We start from the raw sequence: 27447 nt of genomic DNA on the forward strand, positions 1-27447 counted from the left end.
GAAGAAGAGGGAGGAGGGTCCTCGCCGCCGCCGCTCCGTCCCGGGGGCCATTCAGCGGGAGTGCGGCGAGGAGCGAGCGGCGCCGGGGCCGGGCGGGGGGCGCCGGGCGATGCAGGGCTTCGTCAGGCTGCGGCGCGGCGGCCGCGGGCTGTGAGCCGGCGGGGCCGGGCTGGGCTGGGCTGGGCCGGGCCGGGCTGGGCTGGGCTGGGCTGGCGGCGCGGGGAGGGGAGGGGCGGGCGGGAGCGTGGCGGAGGAGAGGGCAGGCAGCGGCGGGAAGGCGGGAGCGGGGCTGCCCCGGTGCCCGCCCCGCGCGGGGGGCCGGCCCCTGAGTGCATGCGGGGCGCCCCGCCGGGCCGCCGCCGGCCCGCCGCCGCCCGCCGCCCCTGAGAGACCGGCGGGGAGAAAGTTGCGGCGGTCGCCCACATGCGCGGCCCCGGCCGGCGGCTTGGGGAACGGCGCCGAGCGGAGGTGGGCGAAGAGAGTTTGAAGCGCTCGCCGGCGGGAAGATGGCGGAGCGGAGCTGAGAGCGGCGCCCGGCGAGCTCGGGCCGCCCCCGCCTTCCTCCGCAGCCCCCCGGACCCCCGCCGGACACATGCAGGCCAAAAAACGCTACCTGACGCTGCTCTCCGCCGGCACCTGTCTCGCCCTGCTGCTCTACCTGGGAGGCGTGCGGCTGCGGGCGGCCCGGCACCCGCCGCCCGGTAGCCGGCATGGCCCGCCCCCGCGCCCCGGCGCCGAGCGGCCCTGGCCCCGCTTCCCCGACGCCCTGCGGCCCTTCGCGCCCGCCGAGCGGCCGGGCCCCGAGGGCGGCGGCGGGCGCGTCTCCCCCCGGCAGCGGCGGGACGCCAGCGCCGGCCTCTACCGCGGGCGCCGCTGCCGCATGGAGTCCTGCTTCGACTTCGCCCAGTGCCGGAGAAACGGCTTCAAGGTCTACGTCTACCCGCAGCAGAAGGGGGAGAAGATCGCCGAGAGCTACCAGAACGTCCTGGCCGCCATCGAGGGCTCCCGCTTCTACACCTCCGACCCCGGGCAGGCCTGCCTCTTCGTCCTCAGCCTGGACACGCTGGACCGGGACCAGCTCTCCCCCCAGTACGTGCACAACCTCCGCTCCAAGGTGCAGAGCCTCCACCTGTGGAACAACGGCAGAAACCACCTGATTTTTAATTTATACTCTGGCACCTGGCCCGACTACACCGAGGATGTGGGGTTCGACATCGGCCAGGCCATGCTGGCCAAAGCCAGCATCAGTACTGAAAACTTCAGACCCAACTTTGACGTTTCTATCCCGCTCTTTTCTAAGGATCATCCTAGGACAGGAGGGGAGAAGGGATTTTTGAGGTTTAACACCATCCCTCCTCTCAGGAAGTACATGTTGGTATTCAAGGGGAAAAGGTACCTGACGGGGATAGGGTCAGACACCAGGAATGCCTTATATCACGTCCATAATGGGGAGGATGTTGTCCTCTTGACCACCTGCAAGCATGGCAAAGACTGGCAAAAGCACAAGGATTCGCGCTGCGATCGAGACAACGCCGAATATGAAAAGTAAGTGAGCGGTGCCCCTTCCCTGCACACATCCCCAGAGGCGTGCCGGCATGCCCGACTGCAGGCGGCCCTGGTCCCCGGGCAGATGTGTGCCAAGGCGCTGGCAGTGGCCAGAGGAAAGTCACGATCTCTCCCTCGGGCGCGTCGGTCGCTCCTCCGGTCCCCCACGAGGCTGCCGGCTGGCTCGGTGCTGTCTTGGCTGGGGAAGCCGGCAGGCAAGCGTTGAAGGGCAGTGCAGCGTCCTGCAGCCGTGGCATTGCTCGCCCGGGGACTGATGACCTGCATCTGCAGCCCGTTGGCTTCGCAAACATGGCCAGCGGCGAAGGTGCTGCTGGAGGATGCTCTGGCATTTGGCACTGCCCTTCGTCCCCCCGGTGCCTCCTAGGGCAGATGCCCTGTGCCTTCCCTGGCCCGAGACAAAGTTTGTGAGAGTCCTCAGCCCTCTTCAGTACGTGCGTGAGCCGGGCTCCCACGGTGGGTTAGTTGCTGAGGGTGATTGCTGGGATATTCTCTCCAAAAAGCACTGCCTGGCGTCTGGCACCGGCCAGACTGTCTGTGTATCTCCACAGACGAGGCAGTAACTTCCCTTGCCGTCTTCTTCCTCTCTGTTCAAACCGGCACAGCATCAGTAAAGAAAGGAGGAAAAAGAAACGCTGGGTGTGTTCATGTCCTGTGTCTGAGTTTCTGATTTTTACATGTGAGAGGAGGATACATCAGCAGTGTGAGCACAGTGTGTGTTTTCTGTGAATGCTTGGTTTCTTGGCTTTCCCCAATTTTTATTTTTATTTGTTGGTAATGTCACTATGTAGCTAAATTTTGTGTCGCTGTGGTGCTACCCTTGTCTTCCAGTCTGCTTTTCAGGTTTGTATATATAGCTGCCGGGAAAATCGCTTCCTGGGAATTACCTCCAGGACTTCGATGCTGACTAAGCCGTTTGCAACTGATTAGTTCATTTAAATGCCAACCAACGCTATGTTTGCTACAGAGTAGGTGTCTATATATGAAGTTTTTTGCATGAGAATGTTTCCCGTGTAGTAGGAGTTAGACGCTGAATTAAAACAGACCAGCCATATAGCACTGGGTTAGTAGCGTGTGGTGGAGCTGCACTGAGAGCTGCCGACGGCTGGAGGGATTTGCGATGCATAGAGGAACGTGGGTGGAAAAATACTCCTGGAGAGCAGTCGGGAAGAAACTACGGTGGCATTAACGCTGATCAAAATTTCCAGATGGGTGCCTGTTTCTCCACCGAAACTAGCCACAGGGGGTTGGGAGAGACTGGGAAGGTCAGCGCTGCAACGCCGGGAAGCCTGCGTGTGCCTAGGCGAACTCTGCTCACCCTCCGGTTACTGTAAATCTGCCGCAGAGGGGGAGGAAACAGCAGTGCAAATACTTCATGGACTTTTAATCCCATTCACTTTCAGAAAACTGATGGGCGAGTGGTGAAATGATGCACGCGTGGAAACGATACGGCGGTGGTACCGAGGGATCAGTCAAAAGAGATACTCAGCTAAGCTCATGTTATTCGTGACTTGCGAGTCCCTTTGGCTTGTGATCTCCTTTAGAGAATGTTTTTTTGGGGAAAGAAGGGAGGCCTGACAACTGTAGCCTTGCAGGCTGTTCTGGTTTTTGGCTTAGATCTCAGCAACTGGAGCTAATTTACAGATAGGAAAAGTCTTCGTTGTTTGCTGCTTTCTACAGCATGTGTGCTGTTGAGTGGTCATAAAAGCAAGCATACCTGCCTGTGGTTTGATGTGAGTAGGGCCATATTCAAATTTTTTACAGCTATGCCATTTGGTCTAGTAAAAGATATACCTCTCCCCATAAGTTCTGCCCCTCCTACAGTGTGTTTGACACTTATTTTGTAGGGAGGGGTGTACATAACAACCCTTGGGGATACGGAAGCATGAACCCAACTGGTACGCTTTGCTATTCATACAAAAGCTATACTTGCTCCTAAGATGTGGCTATATCTGGGGTGGTGTATGGGGACTTCAACATTCGTCACAATGCTGCTGTTAAAGACAGGAAATAAAAAAAGATGATTCCAAGAAAATAAGATTGCTCCAAGAATTGAGGCAGGCTGAATCTGTGGTTGGGCCACTGAGATGAACGGGCTCGCTCTGGCGAACAACTGCAAATGCTGAGGCTCTTGAACCCGTCATCTTATCTGAGCGAGCGCACCTGCCAGAGCGTGCTGCTGCCCCTTTGCGCTCCTGCTTGGGTGCCGATTCACAGCAAAGGATGCCATCTGCTGATCTCCCAGCACGGCGTCCTGCGGTGGCCTGCGTTCTCTGTCTCTCCCCTGCAAATACAGACCATGCCTGGTGCTCCGCTCCCTTTATAAAATCCGACAAGGTCACATCCCCGGGGTAGCGTAACGGCAGTCAGCTGGTTGAAATGCTTCTGTGCGGATGTGTAACCCAGGTATGAAAGCTGTAGGAGGGACTCCGCAATTCACCCCACCTAAAGCAGCACCCGATCATGACCGAGGCTGTAGTGCTTGGGAAAGAAATGTCTCTAAATACATCTGAGCCTTGAAAACTGAAAGCAGAGCAGTCGGGCTTGGATTTAACAATGCATCCCCAAGGTTTTAATCAAAAAGAAGAAAAATGCGTTCTCCTAGATACGTATATTTGTGTATCCGTGTAGAGTTGGGGAAGTCACATATCGCACTCCTCTGTGCTGGTTTTCCTGTCCTCTGCTGTGACGCTTACACTATTTCACTTCACACAAAGGACAGGACCATGGGTGCCCTGGCTGTGGAGAGCTGGCCCAGAGATACTGGTCCTTGCCAGGGTGAAATGTGAATGATTGGCTCCAGGTAGAGGCCTTGCCAAGCCGGGTAAATTAGGTGACCAGATTTTAAAACATGGTAATCTCATGCCAACAGGGTGGTAGGATTATTTGTGTTATGCTTGGTGCCAGCGCACATTGGAAGTTACTTGTGATGGGGTTTCATCTACGGTGCGACATTCGGTGTTGGGTTCGAATGAGGTCTGCCTGTCTGCAGGATGCGTTATTTCCTCTGTAGGAGATTGAAAAAGCCAAGAAAGGGTGACTACTTGACCTGTAAAAAATGCATAGAGTGTCTTATTTCATTTGGAGGAAGGACGGACAGGCATGTGCATATTTGACTCTGTCTTCCTGAATTGTATTGAAAGATCCATCTGTATGTTACAGCTAATTAATTTGCATCCCAGTTATGCATCTCAGCAGATAAAGCTGATGCAGACTAAAAAGAATTGCATTATCATGATTAGACTACTAGCAAACAGGGTATAAAAAGGAAAACAAAGAAAAACTCTGGTTTCTTTACAGTGCCCTTGACTCTGTCAAAGTTGGCTGTTGTCACCCAGTGCTAGGACAGCTGGGCTGTCTGAATTCCTCCGCGATAGGATTTCAGCATCAAGCTTTCCGTTTCACAAAGGGTTAAGCGAATAAACAGTGCTGCTGCTGAAGTTTGAAGACAGCCTCTTAAATATTTAATGGCAGTCTAAATATATACATATGTACAATGTGTTTTAAACAAAGGCAGGATTCATATACAGGCTTAACTGGTTCGAAATAATTACTTTTTTGGAAGGTAATAATAAATGACTATGGATACCGAAAGAAATGGAGGAATGTGATGTTCCCGTAAGGCCAGATGCATAGAAGAGATTTGCACCAAAATGGGGATCTTTCTAGGAAAGTAAATAATGTTGTCTCGGAAGATTGAGTGAGTAGCAATAATGGTATCCAAAAACATCAGGTCTCATCAAAAGCTCATTTGAGGAGGCTTTTTCCTCATGTCTGTGCAGGATAGCTGAAGTTAATGATGGTACTGAAACAAAAGGGAAAAAACAAATAATGAACAGGGCTGAAGAGAGTAGGATGGAGAAGAGGAAGTGAGCAAAAAATGTGTTTTTGGAGAAATGTGAACTTATGGTGGAGGACAACTAGTGTAGTGAGGTGTTCTTTATAGACTTAATAAGTTTTTCGACTAGTCGGTGCTCAAAACGCCTGCATGATCAAGACTGAACTGGGAAAGGCAGGCAAAACATGCAGGACCCCATGAAGTGGGACTAGTTCTGCGAGAGGAGGTTGGAGGCATGTGGTTGAGGAGGAGCCTACGGAAGGACCTACCTGGGACTGCTGGGCGCTGGCAGAAGAGGGAGAGAGCAACAGCACACCACGTGCTTATGCCTGTGAGACATCTCTTCAGGGTGCACGACAGCATTGAACAGGGTTGTGTATGTACTTTTACAGGTGAAAATAACCAGCCGAACATTTTCATTCATCTCTGGTTGCCGGTAGGTTTACCTGGTGTGCACTCTACTGGTGGAACCTTTGTCAATCACAGCTGAACCTCCTACCCATGAAAATGCTGTCCTGAGCAAAGGTTACAGTCGTGCAATAAGCACAGAATGGGAGGAAAAGCAACTTTTTGTTTCGCTTCCCACCAGGAATAAAATACACATATGAAAAAAGAAGTGGTAGAATTAGACACGAGGGATGACTTTGCCACTCACAAGACTGGCCTGAATACGTGAAGTAAGGCTTAAGCAAGCCCCTCCAACATGTGATGATAATGTAGATGCTGCATATGCGTGTATATACATGTTTTGAACAAAGGCAAAATTCTTGTATTTTCAACATACTGAGCTTCAGTGCATTGTATTAAAATACAAATGCCACCCTTAACCACTTAGTGATTTATTTTTAGAATTATTTAAAAGCCTTCACAAGTCAGCTCCTTTGCAGCTATTTAGGACAGGACTGAGAAATCACCCAGGTTCAGGGTCGTTGTTGTCTGGGACATGTGAACTGAGATGGGAATCAGTCTGTGCATCTTGTATATCACCAGGCTGCTCTGGGAGCTTGGATGAAACTCAAGAACTACTGAGAGAGCTTGGGCATTTTCCCAGAGTATCTTGGCTCCTGCAGAGACTTATCCCCACCAGACTGCTTTTTTATTTTAATATCAATTTTCAAGAAACTGGAAATTTGCCTGTTTTACAGTGCATTTATTCCAAAAAGCAGTAAGCAGGTAAATAACAAAGCTTTAACGTACATGTGAGAAATACGGGATTTCCTCTATCGTGTTCCTCCTCCTGCTCTCTGTATGTATTGCAAAGTGTCCTTGCGTTCCTGTTGATGCTGATTTAATGGAAGTAGTGCCTTGAGGGGGTAGGAGCTTCCACCTGGGAGACTCCGGGCTGATGCCCTAGCAGGAGCTGGAAGCAGGGGCGACAGGAGCATCCCTGAGCTCATGGCTAGCGGTGCAATCCTCAGCCTGGCTGTTTGCATCAGGCTCTTCCTTCTTGGAAAAGGGGTGAAGGAGGGTGGATGCATGTGCATGAGCGTGTTTCCCAGTGTGAGCGGTGCCAAGCGCCGCAGCGTGTGTGGCCGGGTGTGTAGGGTCAGGCACCGGCAGAGGAGCCCACCCTGCCCGCGGGCCTTAAACCAGGCGCCCTCCTAACCTCAAGTAATTAAGTTTTCTTGTGGGGCGAGTTATTATTATAATTGCTTGCCCCAGGCTTTTCGGCGTCTTTCTGTGAAGCATCTCATGCGAGGCTCTGCGGTGACAAAGCATTACAGTAGATAGCTGATCTGGTCCGGAGCAGGCGGTTTCTGTATGCAGAAATGTAGGTGAACACTCCTTTCATGGCCAGAGGGGCTCTACTTTTATTTTTCCTGCCTAGGAAAATTTTTCTAGGATAATTTATTGATAAATAATTATCACTGAAGAGATGCTTGGCAATAGAACAGAGCTGAAACCAAAAAATTACCTGAGTCATCATTTTAATTTTAAGCAGAATTAATCCTGAAATGGGTAGTTTGAAGGGTTTGTTGAACCCAGATCAGAACTGAGCTAAAAGTAATGTTTCTAGCTACCTGTTTGGGCAAGATGAAGCCATGCCGTGCCCCCAGCGAGGTGCCTTCAGCAAGAAGGTGCTGCAGAGCATCCCGCGGTGCCCTCGCCTTCTCGCCCTCCCTGGCCAGGCATTTCACAGGGCAAACCCCAACTTGTGCAGGACTTTTTGTTCCTGCCTAAGGTGAGCTTCACTGAAACTGCTCCTGAGGGAGAAGGATTGCTGAATTTGGGGTTCTCCTGGAGGCTTGTGTGCTGCTGTGCTTGCTGCTCCTCGCTGCACTGAGGGTGTTCCCAGCCGTGGAACTCTTTGCATCCCTGCAGCTCTGAAGTGGTGCATCTCCCTGGGAGGATGGGATTGAACGAGAGGAGTTTCAGCGCAAGACAAATCTGAGCGAAAAAGGCTACTGGTTTGACTCTGCTGGAAATGATCCTTTTGCCCCACATACACACCTGGAACAGCCCACTGGAAAGTAAACCGGCAGCCGCTTGCGGGAGAGGGAGGTAGATGAAACTGGTCGGCATGAAGCATTTATTTACTCAACAGATGTGAGTCAAGAGAATGTGCTGTAATCTGATGATTTCTGGAGTATTATCTGTGATTGTTTTCCCTTTCTCTCTGCAGGGTTTCTTTCAGAAAATCCACAGAGTTTTGTGGTCTTGGGTAAACAAACCATTTTGCTAACCAGAGAAAAATAATCGTTAGGTACGTAGATAACTGTCTGGCCTGTGAAGGGAGTTAAATGCAGTGTTCCGTGTTGCTGAGGTGACTGACTTCTCAAGGACTTGGCTATATCTAGAAGATGATGCAACATATATACTCCTGTCCTATGTTGTACGGAAATTAGTTCAGCATGTGGGAATGTGTGAGTGTAACTTCAGGTTGTATTTAAGGTTCTGCAGCTTTCCACATTGCCAAGTATTTTGGGATGTATAGGTTTCAAAACCTTCTCATGGTTTACACTGAGCAGTAGATTTGTTCCTCCTCTTCTGTTCATCCAGCTATGCTGTGCTTTCACATAAGGTTTTGCCTTGCTCTTTTTTAATCCAAATTTCAGGAGGAAACAGGACATATATCATCATTGCCTTGCCCTTAATTTAAGACCCTCCTCAGTTAAGTAGAGGGAGCATCAATGCTACGTAATGCTGATACAACTCATCCCCACATCTCTGGAGCAGGCAGGGAGGGAGCTGGTGCAGGAGGGGCCTGTGGCACTGGGCATGCACAGGGGCGATTAAAGATCCAGGCCAGAGGATGGTGACAGTTATGATGTCTTCCAGTTACAGACCAAATTGCAACAGTTGACACCCATGCATTGGAAGAAACTGAAGAGCGTGCTTAGAGCAGTCCCTGTCCCGGTGTTGCAGCGCGGGCGCCTGGGAGGTGGTTTGGAAGCAGAGAGATGGGAGCTCAGCACGCTGCGGTGGTCCAGGAGAAACTAGTTTAAGGAATGAATTCCAAATGAGAACAAAAGAGAGGAGATTCGTTTCACATGAGAAGAGGGAAGTAATGCTTTAAGGAATAAAGGCCCTATCTCAGCAAAATGTTGCGCCTAACTGCTTTGCTGGGAAAGAACTGGTGTGAGTGCTGCCAGGCTGATGGCTTTCCAAATGCAATCTGACTTCCTAAAATGTTATCGTTTCTTAGAATAAGAAAACGTAACTTCAAGCCAGTCAGGAGGGTTAGGCCTCCTCAGTAACAAGAGAAAGAAGATGCCATTTTCTTTAGGTATCTTATGTTTTCCCTGCTCGTTTTTCCCACTGCCTCTCGCTGAGATTTAACCTCAGTTTTTCAGGTGGTGTAGTGCTGTCTCCTCAGCAAGGATGCAGATAGGGTGCTAAGCAGGTGTTCCCTGAAAGGTGGTAGAGTTGGGGGTCTTTATGTTGGCTAAATCAGGCTCCCGTTTCATATTCCTAAGACAGACTTCTCTGCGCTCCTGCAGTCCCTGGGTGAAGTGTGGCGGTGGCAGGGCTGTCGCAGGAGCTCCTGCCTTCCTCTGCCAGTAGCACACATCATCTCAGGAGTGCAGTCCGACGGCCAGGATTGCCACTGGCCACTGTGGTTACGTTTCCATATACCTTTAAAATGGGGAAGAACGCTTTGCTTTCCCTAAGCATTTTTGGGGGTTGCTTTAGTGCTTTATAATATTTTAGAGAAGTGCTATGTAAGACTGAAATATTATTCATTAATATTTTTTGTATCCCCTTCTCGGGAAACATCAGTGAGTGTAGGTCTAAATTGTGACTTTCCAATAAAAGGTCATAGTCATCAGAAGCAGCATAAAGCAGCTCTTCTCTGTGTGTATGGGGGGGAAATCCCCACAAAAGCTTTTTTGGGGTTTGACACTTGTCCTAGATTAGGATACGTGGTCACATTTGGTATATGAGCCTTTGAACTCTCCTTGCTTCACTCAGATGCCACCAAAGGCCACCATTTTTCCAGGTGCTGAAGCACTGCTGTTTCTGGTCACTCCTCCAAGGCTGTCACGGTGCAGTTAGCAAATTTGGTAAAGCCCTTCTGCCTTAAGTTGACTTTTTTCCCCATGATGGTTTCTAGTCCTGAAATACATGAAAACGAAATAATTCCTGCGTTCCTAAGTGAATTTCCCATTCATTCACTTTTTTCTCTCTAATATACTCTTTGTGTTTGTGAATGAAACAGAATTAGGGCTAATTTAGTTGATTGGCTGCAAAACAAAAGTATTCAATGCTAAGAATGGGAAGTGGGAAGGCCTTTCTGAAATGTTACTTCTTTGCATAATTGTAATAGATTATAATTATACAGTTGGGTGTTTAGCAGTGGATTTGCTGTAAACACGGTCATGGGAAATGTCTCGTCGCTTACTTGTGTCGGTTCGAGTCCCAGTGCGGTCTCATCGATGGCAGTACTGGCATCTCTAACAACATTTTCTCTTCGGGCAGGATGGCATGTTACAGAAAATGCCATCTCCAGTTCCCCTACCAGCTCCTCCCACAAAATTACCACTATTGATATGGCCATGTCAGGCTGTTGAGACAAATCAATAAGATCAATCATTCTTCAGCTCCTAAAAAAAATTGGGAGCGCGATGCTGACGGGCTGCGCGTAGCAATACTGGCAACGATTCCTAAATGGAAAGTGCATGCTGTAACATTTGCAAAGTGTATGTGGGGGACCCTGTCCCGTTACTAATTAGTTCTCCAAGGCTGTAAAAAGGAGCATGATATAAATTGTTTCCTGTAACTGCAGTATGCGTTATGACCCCTACAGCGTCAACTGCCCAACAGTGATGCCGGAGAAGGGCGAGCATGGCAGAGTTTGTTTAGGAATCCTGATTTTCTTTATTGTCCTAGAAGATCTTGACTCCTGATACGGTTTTTTGCCCCTTGAATAACTGCAGACATTTTATCGCAATACTGGAGTTCCTGGCGCAGTCAGGTAGTTCAGTGTGTAACTGCTAGAAAGCCCGTCAAAATTGTAGTTGCTGTAGCCTGCAAGAATAAAATCAGAGGCTGCTTCTAAAAATCAGAACCTTTATCTGAAGGGAAGGGCAAATCTTTGTTTATGATGTCTGAATTTATATCTCTGAAGGCTTGTTTGGGTGTGTCTGCTTATAGACTCAATCAGCTGCTTCAGGAATATAAACACATAAATGTTTCATCTCCTCGATTTGCCACCAACCATTGTGCTGGGTGCTAGCAGATTTTTCTTTTAATTAAATATAATTTATCTAATCCTAATGGGAAACATAATTACAGGATTTATTTTTTAATATTGTGATTTCGGAATTACTTTATAAATAAGAGTAACATTTCCCCCTTAAGGGCTGTTTAAAATAGAGCAAAGAAAATAAAGAAACAAAGTATACTTTGCTAAAAGTAATAAATCTCAGACAAGAAGCAAAAAAAAAAAAGCATCTGATATGTTGGAGCTGCAATAAAGCTGAAAATTAATGATCAGTAAGTTGGTGCTGCAAGAGACTGAATGCGTTATGGATTTGAGGAGATGCCTATAGCTTATTAAATATCAACAAATTTTAGCACAAGCAGTAGAAAACCCTGATCAGAAAATGTAAAACAGTGCAACCTGCAGTTGGAAGACCCAGTGCCACAAAGGATGTGGGAGCCATGTGTATGGTTGAAATGTAAGAAAGTGCTTTGCAAGATCAGGGTCTGAAATTGCATGCTAAACTCCTTTGGTTTCTCCTCAGAGGGATTTAAATGTTTCAGTAAGGCATGACTGTAGTCTCAGGGAGGGTTTTATTGTACTGTAAAACCTTTGCACGGGAAGGTATGTATGACTATTTAAAATAATTTAAAACAAATAACATCCCTTCACCCTCCCACTCTCTCACACTTTTTTTCCTAAAGCCAAAAAGTAAGGCTACTACTTGAGTTGTAATGGAATAATATATCAAGTGGGTGATCACATCAGGCATGGACACTTACCAAATCACAGCGAGATAACTGTGAATAACTCTCTAGTTTCAACAATTTGCATGGCCATTAACAATTGATGGGTTTCCCTTAGAACCGCATTATCTATGGCAGCGGGATCTATTCCCGCACACCGCTCCTGCATACTAAGTGCCAGAGAAATTCTCAAAAGTGAAGGGTACTAAAAAATCTTTTAGCAGCAAGGTGAATGAAGCAGGTAGGAATTTCAAGGTGACATTTTTTGAAGGTGGGGAAATATTTCAGGCGATCGTGCATTTTTCATATCTGCTCTCACCCCGTTCCCTGCCTATTTCTTTTAACTACAGTTCTGCAAGTTTTAATTCAAGCTGGTGTTAGGTTTCCCTTCACTGCTTGGCGTCGTCTCAGGCTTGATGGTGGCCTCTGGCATATGGATCAGTTTAAGCAAGATTTTAAAATACGTTTTGCTTTAGTTTTGGATTGGACACATGTCTTATGGAGCTTTTATGCATATTTGACAAAAGATAAAACTGTGCTAAATTTAGCAGTCCTAGATTGCTGGGTGGCTCTTCTACGGGAGTGATTTCGAGGAGATGTCAAAGGTGTGCTTTCTGTATGAGAATCATGCCACCATTTTAATAAACACGTGACACATCCTTATTTCTAGTGCTTTCATCTCTGGCTGATGGCACGTCAGAGCTTTCCAGATTCCTCCTTCAAGTTGACTTTTCTGGCCCCAAATCTCTTCTCTCTCTCTCTTTTTATTTCTCTTTTCTCTCTCTTTCTTTCTATTTCTCTTTTCTCTCTCTCTCTTTTTATTTATTTCTCTTTCTCTCCCTCTTCCCTCTCCCCCTTTCTTTTCACGTTGCTGTTGTTGTGGCGAGATTAAAGCAACTGAGTGAAGCGGTGGCGGGGAAGGCACGGATAATCAAAGTGAGCGAGCGGCTGGAGCTGTGTGAAGGCAGGTGGGTGACACATCAAAGCTGGTGGGTACGGGCGCTCGCTGCTCTCGCCTCTCCTCGTAAATGACCCTCCTGCTGTAAACAGAGTTCCTGTGGTTAATTTGTGAGCTCACACGTACACAAATGCGATTGTTTTTCTATGCCCTTCCGAAAATTTAATTGCAGAGAAGGGTAATAAAGTCTTAGCTTTGTTCCTTGGATGACAGCTTCTGTAGACGTGGCGTGTTAGGAAATAAGTGCCAAGTTGATAGCGGGAGGTGGTCGTTCACCTTCAGCTAAGAACAACCCAGCACCTTATTGTCCCGTCTGCCTGTAAATGCCATTTCTGGGTTGCTGTAGGTAGGGTGTGGAGAATTGGAAGATCTGAACAGCGCCTGGTTGCCCCTGGCTGGGCCTCGCATGGGCAGAGACCCAGTGTGACCGACCTGTCTTGGCTAGAGCACCCATGGCCTGGGCAGGCAGCCACCCATCGCCTGGCCACACAGGCGCTGCTCCCCGAGCTCTGCATCCAGTGCAAGGGCTTCAGGTGCGCGCAGCTCAGGGGAAGCTCCGAATCGCCACTCATCTCTAAACTCTCTGTGCACGTCTTTTGATGTGGAGCTAACCATGGGGCTGGCTGTTTCTCAGCTGCCCCCTCTGCCTGTGTTGCCCTCTCCCCAAACCCTGCTTTGTCTTTGCTGTGGAGCTTGGAGGTGCTCAACGCACCCAACGGTCTGGACAGACTCTTGCTCTATGTTTGTGCAAGGGGATCCTGGTCCTCCTTGTCTTAACCGTTTGCTCTGAAGGTGTCAAAAAATCTTTGCACTTTGCACCTGCCATCTTTCACAGGACTCTTCTTCGCTGCCCCCAGCCTGCTGGTGTTCGTTTTCGTTACTGCTGCCGACATCCAGAATGGTGGAGCCATTAGGACACTTGTCCCTTGGCTTTGTGCATCGAAACGCCACTGTTAGCTATTTCTGTCGGCCTGTAATAATAGTCCTTTCTAGCAAAACGTTTTTTTACTCTTTCATTTTTAATGAAAAATCCTTCTGACACAGGTCATAGTAAAATAATTAACGGTGAGATTGTGTTGTTTGGGTATAAAACTGGAGATCTAAGGATTTAGAGATACCGGTGTGATCCCAGGTTGCCCTGTTGGTGTGGTTACCACTTATAGCAATAGTTCTTACTTACTGTAACTTTAGTCTCATGTTTCACAATAATCAATGCCCTGATTACTATAATTGCATTTTGTGGTACCGTGGTCTTATAATTAACTGGCTGGGCTAATAAAGCATGGAATCTAATGAATATTTGTAAACAAACTTCATTAGGAAGTAGGTTGAGAATATGCTCTGGTGGAGCATAATAGAGGAGACCTGTCCTCAATTTTGGTAATTACAACAGATGGAAACCTGGAAATGAACAGCAAAGCATGGAAACATTCCCACTGCTACTTACCTTGCGTTAACTACTGCACCATGTCTTTCAAATCTCTGTTTTAAAAAAATCTTTCTAGAAGGCGGCTCCCCACTGCAATGAGATCCTGCGTACACAATTTCAGTCTCTTTTGCAGAATATTAAAGCATTATCAGGCATGATGTTGAAAACCGGATTTACAATGTAGGGCTGGTATCAGCCTTGAGTAAGAAGTGTCTATTGTCACCCCGTGATTGGATCTTAATGCAATTAAAATGAAAAAGAAAGCCACCATTGAAAATAGGAAATAGATTTCTTAGTGTGCCTCTGGAGGGGTGGATGGCTGACATCTGGCTGTTGCTGGAAAGTTGGCTGTGTTTTACTGTCCTTGAGGAACTGTGTTCCATTTTTGCTGTTGTACTGGGTGCGCTTTGCGTGTCTCCCTCCAGTTGTGTCCCCATGTTTCAGATGTGTGTTCCTTGTTGCGGGATGGGGTCTAGTCCTGCACACTCTGTCAGGCCATTTGGGAGCATGTTGTATGAGTCTGGCAAGTTAACAGTTGGAGGATCCGGCCCAATGCTTTATCTTAAGGTCGCCAGAAATCCCTTTGCACCTCCTTGCCTTCTCTCCCCTCTTCCCCCATCTTTAAGCTACTTGACTCATAATTACAGGTTTTCCTGGCTGACTTTGTGTGTGTCTTTAACAGAAGTAGCATTAAATCCTGCTGCCTCCCCCCCTTTTTTTAAGCTTTTGGTTATCTGTAAATTTTGGTATTAATTTTTCAGGGAAATGCATATGTAAGGAGCCTTGCTCAGAGAGCGCCAGCCCTGAGCAATAGGCTCATGAGTGGCTGCTCTTGCAGCAGGAGCTTGGAGGGGAGAGAGTCTTTCAGCAGCTACAGTTCATGCATTTGCTTCCTACCTGCTGGTTTCAAACAGTATTAATTTTTATGCATTTATTGTGTTTAATTAAAAGCAGGGCTGCTTACAGCAGTGCTCGCAGAGATTCCTCCTTCTCCCCGCCCCCCCACCCCAAACGCAACAAATAGGCATCTGGTATTTGTTTTGTATAACACAATCCTCATAAAATGGAGAGTAATAAAACATAATTATCTGTAAAGGCTTGTTTTATAAGCCTAAGAATGAGCTCGTTTCTGCCTTGTTTTGGTTTATTTGTAAGATAAAGGATGCCTTTGTATGGTTTTAGCCCCTCTCCAAATTAGCAGAGAATCGGTTATTACAGTGTTTTAAACCCTGGTGTGTCAGGGTGTAAGGTAGTGTAAGTGCATGCACAGGACAGCACTGGTGGATCTCCAGGAGTGAGGAAGAGGCTTTTTCTGTTCCTTCTGGAAAATTTTCCCTTCCAAACAATGGGTTTTATTTGAAAGCTTTGGTAAAGTAAGAGGGAGGAAATTCTGCGGGCTACAGGAACACGGTCAGCGTTCTGAGCTGTGGGCCTTAAAGTTGGGTTTGAGCCCTTCCTGCACGCCGCTTATCCTTGGCAGCGTGAAGGACGGTGACGTACCTCCATGTTCGTGCTTGGATGTGTGTGAGGGCTCTTTGATTTGGCCCATGTTGCTTTTTTGACAGACCTTAACTGCTACTGTATCTTCATCTATTTGGCGCATTGCTTGCTTGGTCCACCTCCAGTCCGGTCATCAGGACGCCCAGCGCAGGATTCGGCAGTTTTGCAGAACTAATTATACTCATTTCACCTTAGATTTGCCGTTTACTATTTGTTTGTAGGGCAGTATGCCTTTTTGCTTCCCTTTGGCTTGTTGTAACCCTGAAAAAGCCCTTCCCGTCACCACATGCTAGTGGGGTTTTTTTCTGGGAAAAAGTGAAACTAGATCATTTAAACCAATTAGATATTAAAGTGAGACGTGCGAGTGGCTTATGGCTGTTCTAAAGGTAAAGTGTGAAAACCGAATCCTTTTAGAAAACTCAGAGTCTAAGCCTATTGTTTGTTTATTTTTCTTTAAAATAGTAATAAGCAAAAATCCACTTTTTCATAATGAAAACAAAAAGCTGTGGGGCTGCAAGGCAGCTTCAACTCCAGTGTGCTCTGGAATACGTTTGCTTCAATGCTGTTCTTCTTTGCACAATTAATTAAGGTGATAGAAGAGGAAATACAACTTCGCTCAGCTTTTATGTGAATTGTAGCCTTCTCAAAAGCAGATATGACTTAGGTATTACTTTCTCTCTGCAAGGCGAGCCTTGTAATTTTGAATCTTGATTAGCAGCTGCTTTTGTTCTTCCGCAAGTCTTGGAAACAATGGGGTTGGGAGCACGTAACAAATTGCTAAATGATACCCTCACAGAGAGAGAAATCTCTCCCTCTTGAAGTGCCTCACTCCCTGCATCTTTCGTTCTGCAAAACGATGCAGCCCTGGGCGAAGCAACCCACTGCTGGGGCTGGGAGATGCTCCCCCAGCAAGCCCTGCCTCCCGGGCAGCAGTGGTGCCCAGGCGTGGCCACATGCTGAGCTGCCGCTGCCCTGTGTTGGAGTAATTTCCTCGAAATACGTTTTCCTTGAAATATGCTTTTCTTGTCATCTTATCTGGGGGTATTAGTGTAATATGCAGGTTGCTGGCTTTAGCTGTTTAACAACACTGTCGTGGCTGCTCTGGGTCTTTAGGCAGCGGATGGCTGGCAGCAGCAGGTAAGGTGTTATGAGCATGCAGCTGCCTTACGTGAGCTTACATTATTTTCCATGGCCAAAAGTCTTTGATCTAGTCAAATAGAAGCCTGCCCTCCTCCAGAGAAGCAGAGGATGGGTGCCAGACTGCAGGCTGATGTGTGTGTCCTTTTGCAGCAAAGTCTCGTGTCACATGTGAACTCAATGTGCCATGCATGTCAGAGGCTGCAGAGTCCAGCTACAAGTCAAATGGTCTGAGATGTTTGACACCCCCACGCACTATATAATACTCCACTTAGTTTTTCATGCAAGGTCTGGAATGCATCTTTTTTGTTCTTTTTTTTCTGGGGCATTGCTTCTTTCATGTGTAGAGTTGGGAGATACCTCCCTGGAAAGTCTACTGGTCCTTAATTAAGTAATGTCTGCAGAATGTTCCAAGACCAGTGATGCTTTGCATTCACAACAACAGAATTGTTTTTAAAAGTTTGGGCAGCTTTTGATTCAGCCCCTCATGTCTCCAGAGTAAATGGGTTTCCCTTTACCAGTGTAAATGGCGGCAGGGGGAACACCTTCCCACCCCCCCCGCCCCCAAGCTATTAGCTTCAGTCATGCTATCAGTATGACATGGACTCGTTATTTGTTCTCTTTCCCATTGTGTGCAGAGTGGTAGCATTGGGTGCATTTTCTTTTAAATGTGACATAAAGTGAAATCCTGTTATTTGCACACATTCTGTGGCGCTTGTCTTCAAAGTATCTAGGCAACCTTTATGTAGATGACACTTTTAACTCAAACTCTTCCATCATTGTGAGTGTGGTCCTGTGAAGAGAAGTAGAGTGAAAAAGGGAGGGAAGAAAGAGCTGGCTTGAACTCATGTTGGGCAGCGTGAGTCACTTGTGAGACTCTTTGTAGGAAGTACAATACACTGAAGATCTCTGCTCCCATACACTTAAACCCTCTACTTCAAACTAGTCTATGTTTTTCCTTTGAGTTTGGGCAGGTGGGGGGATCTCCTGGCTCTGCTGGAGCTGATGGTAGAGCTGCCAGGAACGGGGGATTTCGGGGCTTCTACAATCCGGCGCAAAGTGACGGGCTTCCTTGTGTGGTTCTCCACTCCAGGCTCAGGAGGATAAGTGCTCCAAAACGTCTGCAGCTGCAGCCCTGGGAGGTATGTGTGTTTAGAAAGCTTTTGAATTCAGCTGTGCGTCCCAGAAAACAAGAGCTGAATGGGAGGCTCGAAAGACCTGAAGAGGAAGCCACCATTGCTCTGTTAGTTTGCTTTCAACCCCCACAAGGAAGAAGTAAAGATTACTCAGAGGAGATTTTTTTGAATAAATGTGTGTCCGTGGGGTTAGGTGTGACCATGACCCATCAACAGTTCAGATGGAGCCGGCATCGCTACTGCAGTGGTGTGATCTGCAGTTGGGAGTTTGTCTCTGAAGCCAAAGCCACTCAGATATGCTGCACAGGGAGCAATGTGGCCCCAGACTTCGTGGCAAGCTGGGTGTCATCTCTTAGAGCAGTTCTGGCTTCATTAGACCAAGCAGGCATCCTCCAGGCAGTAGGCAATGCCAGTGTAAACGCCACACCACATGCTATGGCTGGTTTGGCAGAAATGTGATTTGTGTCCTTCTGCTTAATACTAATCGAATTGGGGCTGCTGGGTGATCAGCAGTGTGCACGTTTGGTATTAAGGAGCATGTTGGTGGTGTAGGTCAGTGTAGCTGGTCTGTGGTTTGATCAGAAGACTCATACTTTTTTTGCATAACCCTGTTGAGCAGTGGGGCTTGGTTATCTCATTATCATCCCTTGAGGATGGGGCAAGCCTCACGTCCCTGGCCCGTGGTGCGGGGTGCACGGTTACCGCCCCTCTTGCATTGGCACTGACATTACGCTGATCCCACTGCTGGGATCTTGTGCCAGCTCCACAAGCTCAGCTGGCTCCCTGGCATGGGGTACTGTGTCTGGATGAACACCAATGAGTGCAAGGAAGAAGGTGGGAATGCTTGGATGGGGCAGTTGTGGAAGACAGGGGGTATTACCTGGGTATCCCCAACAGAGACCAGTTAAGGCTGTTGTAGGTCTGTCATCCAGGTGTAGCAGAGCTGAACCTTGGTCTCCAGCAGTAGAGGGGAAAGTTTTAGGATAAGTCCTTAGTGTTGATGAGCAGGTGTAGCCAGGATCAACTGCCTGCATACCTTATGATCAATTAATTGCAATTAATTTAGCTTCACTTATAGCTTTTTACTGTAAATCTTTGGGCCAAACCCATTGTAAGGGAATGAAAAGCTTTTTTTTTTCTTTTTTTTTTTTTTTTGCTATCGCTTTTAGATGGAGAAGCCTCTGCCTATTACTGGAGTCCTCTTTTAATGGCAGAGTTCAACATATGACCAGACATTCCCTGCTGCCTCGCAACACCCCACCTTGGTTGTGTGATCTGCATGGACCATGATTGATACTTGTGTAACACAGAACATCAAGCCCTGCATTTTCTTTAATTAGCCCATGGCTTTCTTATGAAAAGGCAATAAAACAACCACCCCAGCCCCTCAACACGCAGCATACACAAATCTTGCTTGGGCCCCCTTGTCCTGGCCTGGTGCTTTTCACTACATGATGTGTTCCCCATCCAACTCTAAAAGGACAGGGCATTCAGAGGACCGATGCCAGAAGGCTGGGACTGTGGTTTGAGGAGATAAAATGTTGGTGTCGGTGATTCACGTTTGCTGGGAGGCGATTCCCTTGGGCCCTTATTGCATTCACGACATCAGCCCAAATATCTGTGACTGCAACAGCATCTTCCCATACGTAATTAGGCTGGCCCAAATGAGGAGGCCGAGCTGGTGGTGGGAGGGACGGGAGGCACCATGTGCCATTGTCACCCCGAGCACTGGGTTTTGGGAAGTGGCGGCCCCGGGTTTCTCAGACTCCCGTTGCCGGATCCCCTTCCCCATTCTTGTGTCGTCCCTCTGGTCTTTCTCAATAGCTGAGCCTGAGTGTCCAGCGATAGCAGGACAGTGAGTGTAGCTGTTCCTTAGGGAATGCTGAAAGGGAAAAGTTGGGAATGGCCTAGACAAATATTTAAAGTGTGGGGAGGAAGAAACCGGATTTCTGTGTTTTTGAGTGCTTTGGGCAGTAAACAAAAGCTTCCTGTCGCAGGGCAAGACAACTATGTTTGTAGCCAGAGGTTGGCTTGGTGTTTTTTTTCTGCTGTGCCGAACAGTGTGCTTCCTTGTGAGGCTCATAGAGACAGTGGGGAGGAATCGCCTGCACTAAACTGAAAATCATACTGTAATTGGATACAGTGCATGGTGTTGCTAGTAATGTATACATAAATAGAGACTCCAGCACTCAGCTCTTCGGTAGAAGACAGGTCTTCTATATTTATCAGGTTTTGCTATTTTTGTAACGTGCCATGTTACACTGTTGTTAAAAAAAAAAATCCATATTGGTTCCTAAGTATTATTGTTGCCTCATTCTGAGATCAATTGTACCAGACCTTTCTCATTGACCTCACCGCTTTTAAATAGCTGGAAATTACAAGTGTTTCTTGTCTGCAGCATAGAAACAGTGACATCTGAGTTTCTGTTGATGGTCTCCTTTTCTATAGGATTGTTTTCCTCTGCTTGGAGGAGGTTCTCCACTTCCTACTGAAGCCACCGGGAGGGAGCAGCTTCCACTATGGATTCCCTATAGGACCAGGACAAGAGTCTGCAAGGCGGACTTGCTAGCAGAGGCAGTGGGCTGCTTCTCGGCTCACCGTGCAGCTTGACTGATTGCGGTGAAGCTGGCAGGGTCAATTAGCAGAATAGTAAGCCTTCAGAGCCTAAAGAAATAGAATGTATACTTTCAAAAATGCACAAAAATAGTACCTACCTTGTAAAAGGGTGAAAATATTTTTACTGTCTTAGACATAGCACCAAAGTAAAAAAAGAAAAACCAGTCTGCTATGCCATGCAGTGTAGTAAGCAGAGCTGAGGGTTTTGTTTTCTCCAACTCCGTTTCAGTTGAGCAATTTTGCTGTACATTAGCTTCTTTGTCTGTAAGATGGGATTACTGAATTTTTAGAAGTGCTTTGTGATCCTCAGATTAAAGGTATCACATAAAGCTACTTCTGTTCCTAAATGGGGGGTTTGGGTTAGCTTTTGGTAATATTTTACGTGTATATAAAGCTGTGCTTCTGTGTGCGGAAAAAATAGCATGGGATATTTCCGATTTCTTTTTTCAAATGAGACTTTGTCTTTCTGAGGCCGTCTCTAGAGCCATTCACAAGTAGCCTTCATGGCTACTTAGGAAATGGTGAAAGTCTAGATTTTTTTATGGGCTTTACACTTCCAGGCACACTGGTTATTTAAAGTTAAGGGACTTAGTTAACAGTAGGACAGGGTTGGTGAGACAGGAAGGGAGTGCTTGGTAAGTCTTGTTATTGGCAGTCCAGCTGTATATATAATCTTGACTTCATTCCTCTACTACAAAAAGCTAAAACCACCATCTTGGACCTCATGATTAATGACAGATTTGCTTGTAATGAGGATGCTGCTGGTAAGTATCCATGTGTAGTGATATTTCTTTATTTGACCTCATGTCCATGGGTTGGTCATGAAAGCTGAGATGGATATTGACTGCTCTAACCTTGAATATATGTTTAATTACAGGGCAGTAAGAGTCAAGCGGATAGCATTTCAGGTAGTTGGTGTGGAGAATAAAGTGACATGGTAAACTGAGCCCCGGTAGTTCACTTGGGACAGTGTGGTGGGTTGTTATTACATTATGATGGGAGAAGCTGCCAAGCGAATACTACTGTACAATTAAGTGGGGCTGTTAACGGCATGACTGAGCCAATTCATTAATGACAATGGTGTATTCTTGTATCTGCTTTCCCTTACAACTGCTGGGTGAACATACTCAGGGGAAACAAGACCAGTGGGAAGAAGGGAGGAGGAAAGGAGACTCTGAAGATCTGGTGCAGATGCAGTGACTTTCTTTAAGCCTTTGTTCCCTGAGTCATCTAAAACACAGCCGTTTCCCAGACAGGTTTTGTGGAAACCTGGCAGTTCACTGTCAGAGCAATGTACTCCTGACGAAACATCTTCATGTAGATGCTGTTTCTGTGCATCTGCTTGTGTGGTGGTTTGGAAAGAAGTGGAGGAAAGGATAGAGTTACTTCTGTCAGGTGGAGGCTTCTGTGCAAAGGGACTGAATCAAGGCAACGGGTGTCCTTTGGCATAGGATATTCTCAGTTACTGGTGTTTTCACAGGCAAATAGCAGTAAAGCGCAGGGGCGTTTGAGATAGAAAAATGCATAGACAAAGGTGCCATCTTTGCGGTTTCAAAGGAAGGCCAAAGTGAAGAGCTGGAGGCTGCAGGCACTGCAATATTTCCTTAAGTATAGACAAAGCTGTTGTCTGACCCATTTCTGTTTATGGTTATCAGTGTCTTTGTTAGGAATTAGTCTGTTGCTGGACCTTGTAATTTTTGGAGTTAGGGGAAGATAATAAAGAAGGACCCTAAAGCAACCTGCTGTTAGAAATTAGTAGCAGGAGTGGCTTAGACAAAAAACAACACACATTTTGTTTTAAACAGTAAAATACACCCCTATGGTAGGGGGTATATTCACGACCAAGGGCATGAAGGTCTATGCTTCCTACTGTAAAGAAAAAAAACAAGGGTCTCTGGTTGAGCTGTGCCAGGGTGTGTGAGATGGCCTCTGCCCTGCCAGCGTGGCTCAGCTCCAGGGCTGGATGCGTAGTGGGTGGGATGTCTCCTGGGCATCAAGAGAAGTAGGGTGAGCGTCAAGGAGCTATCAAGGAGATAAATATGTGTGAAAGCCCAAGGATGGAAGGAGGGGAAGAATTAAGGATTTGCAAAGCAGCACTACATCTTTCAGTGCAACAGCTTTTTCTTCCCTCTCAGCTCTGTTTCTTCCCCTATTTGCTAGAAGTAGGGTTACACTGTTTTGGTGTGGGTTGCGAGAAGGTGAGAAGGTTACTCTCAATTTTTAATGTGAGATATAAACTGTAAACCACATGGGCAACCACATAGTTGAAACAAACACACCTGCAGCAGAGATGCTCACCACGGCTTGAAACACATCCATGTTGACCTGGAGGGCTTCTGGTGTGAGGGCATTTGTGTCTGGCACCTTGATTCAAAACCAAACCAAATCTGAGAGCTGCCAGTGCAGGATGGTGCACCACAGGCACGTGATTTCAAAGCACAAACCTGGTGTGAACTTACTCCACTGGTCCAAATTTCCTTAGAAACCAAAACACCAAAGTGTGATGATTTGAGGTAGATCTGGCAGGGTTTGTGCTGAGCCAGCTATCCACTGGGGCATCCCAACCGAGATCAGGTGCCGTCTCACCTGGAACTAGCATGAAACCAGGATGGAGGCAGGGGGGACGCAGCCGGCGGGGAGATGCCTTCCTCACCACAGGCTCCTCGGGCACTGCAGCTGGGCCTCGGGAAAAGCCCAGGGCTGACGGGGCTCTGAACTTTAGCAAATGACTCTGGTTTAAAGAGCATGATTTTCTTTTAAACGTGGTAAAAGTGGTGTGCGAGATGTGTTTTTAAATAAAGTATGTTTGCCTTGTGTCCCTTTGGCAGACGATTTATGTCTGTGTAATCACTTCAGTTAAATTGTCTTATTTTCTGTCTCCCTCCCATTATGCAAATTTTATATTATGTTCTTGTGTTTTAGAGGGTTTTTTATACAAAGAATCAGGCATGACTGCATTGGGAAGCATGTGTTGCGGTGGTATTTGAGACACTTTGCTGCTACACGGGATGGGAGGTGCAGGCAGGGGAGTGGAGGCAGAGCTGGTGCAGGCAGGGAAGAAGTGCCCAGGATGGGCATTGCTGCCGCTGGTGGCTTTTGTAGCCCGTCTGGAGGAGGTCCTCAGTGTGCTGCTCAGTGCTGCTCCACCAAGAGTTTAACAGTGGTTGAAGCTTTGCCATAAATGATATCTTGGAGGGAAGATGTAAAAGATGAGGCATTGCCTGCTTTTGGTCCCTGTGCCAATGGTTCAAGTCAGGCAGCAGGCCGAGCCTCAGCTTCTGGAGGCTGAAACATCCAAAGGATGTCATCTTCTGTGGTATTAAAATGCGATGCTTGAAAGTGTCTCACAACACCAAGGTTTGTTAAACGCCGCAGTTGAAGGATGCTGCAAAGTGCTGAGGTGACTCTGTGTGCGTGTTTGGGTAACGGAGCACAAACAGGATGCTTTGTAAATGATCCCCACCCCCCCACCCCCCCTTTCCTTTATGAGGCCAGTGTGTGTGTGTGTGTGTGTAAGTACTTGCTATTGAAATAAACTCTGAAGCATGTTTGGATGCCATGTCTAACAAACAGTAACTTTTTTCTTCCTAATCACAAATGCTGTCTGCATTTTTATTCCTCTTTTTTTGTAATATCACAAAGGCTGATCCTACATGCAGTGCACGTTTTCCCTGTTAAATTATGCCCTGGAAGTTTTGACCTCTAGCATTTCATAGTAGTTTGTAAATTATGTATGGAAATGTTCTGTATTGTTACCATATGAACTCCAAGGAGATGGGGTGTCTGAGTTGCTTGATTTGGTACCGAGCTTGGGAATGTTTCCCTGTTCCTCCCAAAACTCGCAGCATCACGCTATTTTACGCTCACTTACTGTATTGAAGATAACTTTTGTCTGTGCATGCAGAAAACCTGGAGTTGCTCTTAGCCAGATTAAAATAATGGATCACTTGAAAGAATATTGCCTAGTATTTATTGCTGCTCACCAGAGGATAATTTCAATAAGAATTTATCATATTTATTCAGCAGCAGACTAATAAATTCAGATTTGTTTAAACAAAGACTTGAGGAAGAACCTGCTAAATACTTACGGTTATGTTCACTGCAGGCATATGCTGCTCCATTTCACTCAAGGTACTTGTACCTGCTTATGTCACCAATTAACATGGCTCTTAATATCTTATTTTCAGCGCTTTACTTTCTTTCCTCTGGGTACTGCAAGTCATGTTCATCCCTGATGTAAGTCTGTTTAGGATAATGGCATCTCTGATGCTCTCTAGCTTTGGATGGGTTTGATTTGCTGTTGTGCCAAACTCTAGATAAGGAAAAACACTGTTGCAGGAAAGAGTGATCTAATATGCTGAACTCGAATCTGGGAAGGTCTTGAATATGAATTCTCCTGTGCTGTGTTTGTGGCTTTGAATAGTCCATCCAGTCTGTCTTTTTTCCTTTATTTAAAACCAGACTCAATGCTTACAATGTGAAAGGTTCTGCTACTTAGTACCTATTTAGTAAGGAAAGCGTGTGCAAGTCCATTAGTAGTTTGAGTTTTTTGCTGGGAGATGTTCTAAAAGCGAAGAAACCAGAAGGGAAATTGGTGGCCAAATGGTGACCAGGAGCACACGTGGAATGGGTGAGGGGTACGTATTACGAACGGAAAGCTATGTGATCTTCTGGTATGCCTTGCTCTACTTGTGTTTGGCATCATTTCAGAAAGCCAAATGGATGCTCTTAGAAATAAATGTTCTTAAAAATAAAAGCTTTCACCCAAACTGAAATTTCTTGCACCGAAATTAAATTTGCAAAGCTTTGTCCTCTGCAGGAATGGGGATTCTCTGAGGTTGTCAAATATGTTATGCCTGGTGGTGTCCAAATTTTTCATCTTGGGGGCATGATTTGTGTGTCTCTGTGCATGTTCAGAACTAATGTATAGACCATGTTTTTCATGTATGCGCACGCACACATTTTTAATGGAATTGAACACACTGTGACTTTCTCTGTTTTACTGATTGGCATCCCACCAACTCACCCTCCTTTCTCTGCATTTAATCATCTTTACAATTAGGCCACTGCAAACTCTCTGAAATAACATGCACCTCGTATCTTAGCTGTGAAAACCAACCAAACACACACAAGATGGAAGAGTTGGTCTTACGGAGCACAGGTGCCACAAACAGAAAATTCATCACATGAAACACTTTGGATTTTGCAGGTTTCAATCATGACCGTTTCATAAATCCATTTGTCAGACCTAACCATAGCAGTGAGAAGATCAGCACAATGGAACGCAAGAGCCCTGCTTCCTTTTTTGTGCTGGGTAGGGTTTAACCGGTGCTTGTGCTCACAGGAGAGTTCAGGGTTCACAAAAGACCGCGACGACTTGGAAAGCTCTGCCATGGTGAAAGTCTGGTGTTTGGACCTGCAAAATATGGGGAGTTAATAATGTTCAGGAGGGAAATGCGATGGTGATGGTGAGGCGTTTTCTATGTAAAATAAAGCTGAGGAATGCCATGGGTATTAACCTCAAAAGGCCCACTAGAAGTTGTTGGCTTTCTAGGAAATGTTTGCATGTGTTAGTTGTTTCTTTTCCATCACAAATGGATTTTTCTGTGTCCTGGGAGTGAATCACAATGGGTTTTTTTGCACTCTGTGTTTTAATTAAAAAGCAGAAGTGAGAAGACCTTTTTATACAAGTGGTTGGGAAGGTGAGCAAGCCATAGGAGATAAATAAACGTGGACAAAGCAATGGAAGTGACAGATTCCTGTGCCTTCAAATCCTTGACAAATTTATTAATATTACTAATATGTTGGTTTCTTAATATGATCAACGCTTGCATTGCAAATGATTTTACGTGGGCGCTACGCTTTCCAAAATCCAGAGTAAAACAAAGCAACTGGTGCCTTGATCTTTGCCATTAGAAGTGGCATTAGAAATGCAGTGCTGATGCAGCAGGAGGTGCATATGGATTCAGATTATTGGCCAACAGGGAGCAAGAGAGATCTGGGCAATTTTTTATACCTTGAAGTCTTTCTATATACATTTAAAACAGCTGGGCAAGCCTGTCTGTGTGATCTTTGGGCTACAAGTGGTTATGTGTCTGGTGACCTTCTGCAGGCGGCACTTACCTGGCAGCCTCAAAGTTGCTGTTGTGGTTAGTATTCATCACATAGATGTTACAGATTTTTAATTGCTTTTGTGTCTGGATTGCTGGCAGGGCTCTGTGATTTATCATGCTTATTATTTGCATGGCATTAATGCTGGAAGACTGGTGTCAGAACTGAAACGCTGTTGTGCTGAGGCTTGTAGATGTATAGATGGTACAAGATGGGGCTCCTAACTGAAAGCTGCTATTGTTGGCTGCATCCTTGGGTCTGCTTGAAACAAAGAGAGGCAAGAGTCAACATGCGGTGTTCAAAACTGGTGCTTTTTATTCTGGCTGATGTGATCCTGCAGGACTTTAGGCAGTGTTCTCTGTTAAAATAGCTGCCATGGTCTTAAATGTTGCTCTCCTGCATTGTCAACACGGAGCGAACCATGACACCAAGATCAGTCATCTGGAAATACCCACTCCCTCCATCTGAGCTGCAGGTGGAGAGATGTGTGCCTGGTGGGAGAAGCTGGAGCTTGGCTTGGCACTGCTGCAACTCCTGCTCCGCCATGGAAACCCAGATGTTCCTCTGCATGGCCTGGGGTGGGGTGGGATGGGAAGTTGAACTTCTTTGTTGTTCAGAATAAAATAGTGATGGGAACTGCAAAAATCAGAGAGTTTGAGTCTATTGATTTGGGGTAACTGATTTATTCTGAGCAAGGAATAGAACTGAGCACTTTGGCAAAGTATGATTTTGCTTATCTGGCTTTGGAGCATCAGATATTTTGCTCTCT

The 27447-nt window shown here is 46.6% G+C and overlaps 1 protein-coding gene across 1 annotated transcript in view; it reads left to right on the forward strand.

Moving 5' to 3' along the window:
- The first annotated feature begins 592 nt into the window (after positions 1 to 592).
- The window catches only part of EXT1 (exostosin glycosyltransferase 1), a 181572-nt gene continuing 154717 nt past the window's right edge, over positions 593 to 27447 (forward strand). Inside the window, exon 1 of the mRNA XM_059836358.1 lies at positions 593 to 1545. Coding sequence (XP_059692341.1) covers positions 593 to 1545 — 953 coding nt within the window. The remainder of the gene's footprint in view (positions 1546 to 27447) is intronic.

This window comes from Gavia stellata, chromosome 3 (genome assembly GCF_030936135.1).
Source record: "Gavia stellata isolate bGavSte3 chromosome 3, bGavSte3.hap2, whole genome shotgun sequence".
In the NCBI taxonomy this organism is placed as follows: Eukaryota; Metazoa; Chordata; class Aves; order Gaviiformes; family Gaviidae; genus Gavia; species Gavia stellata.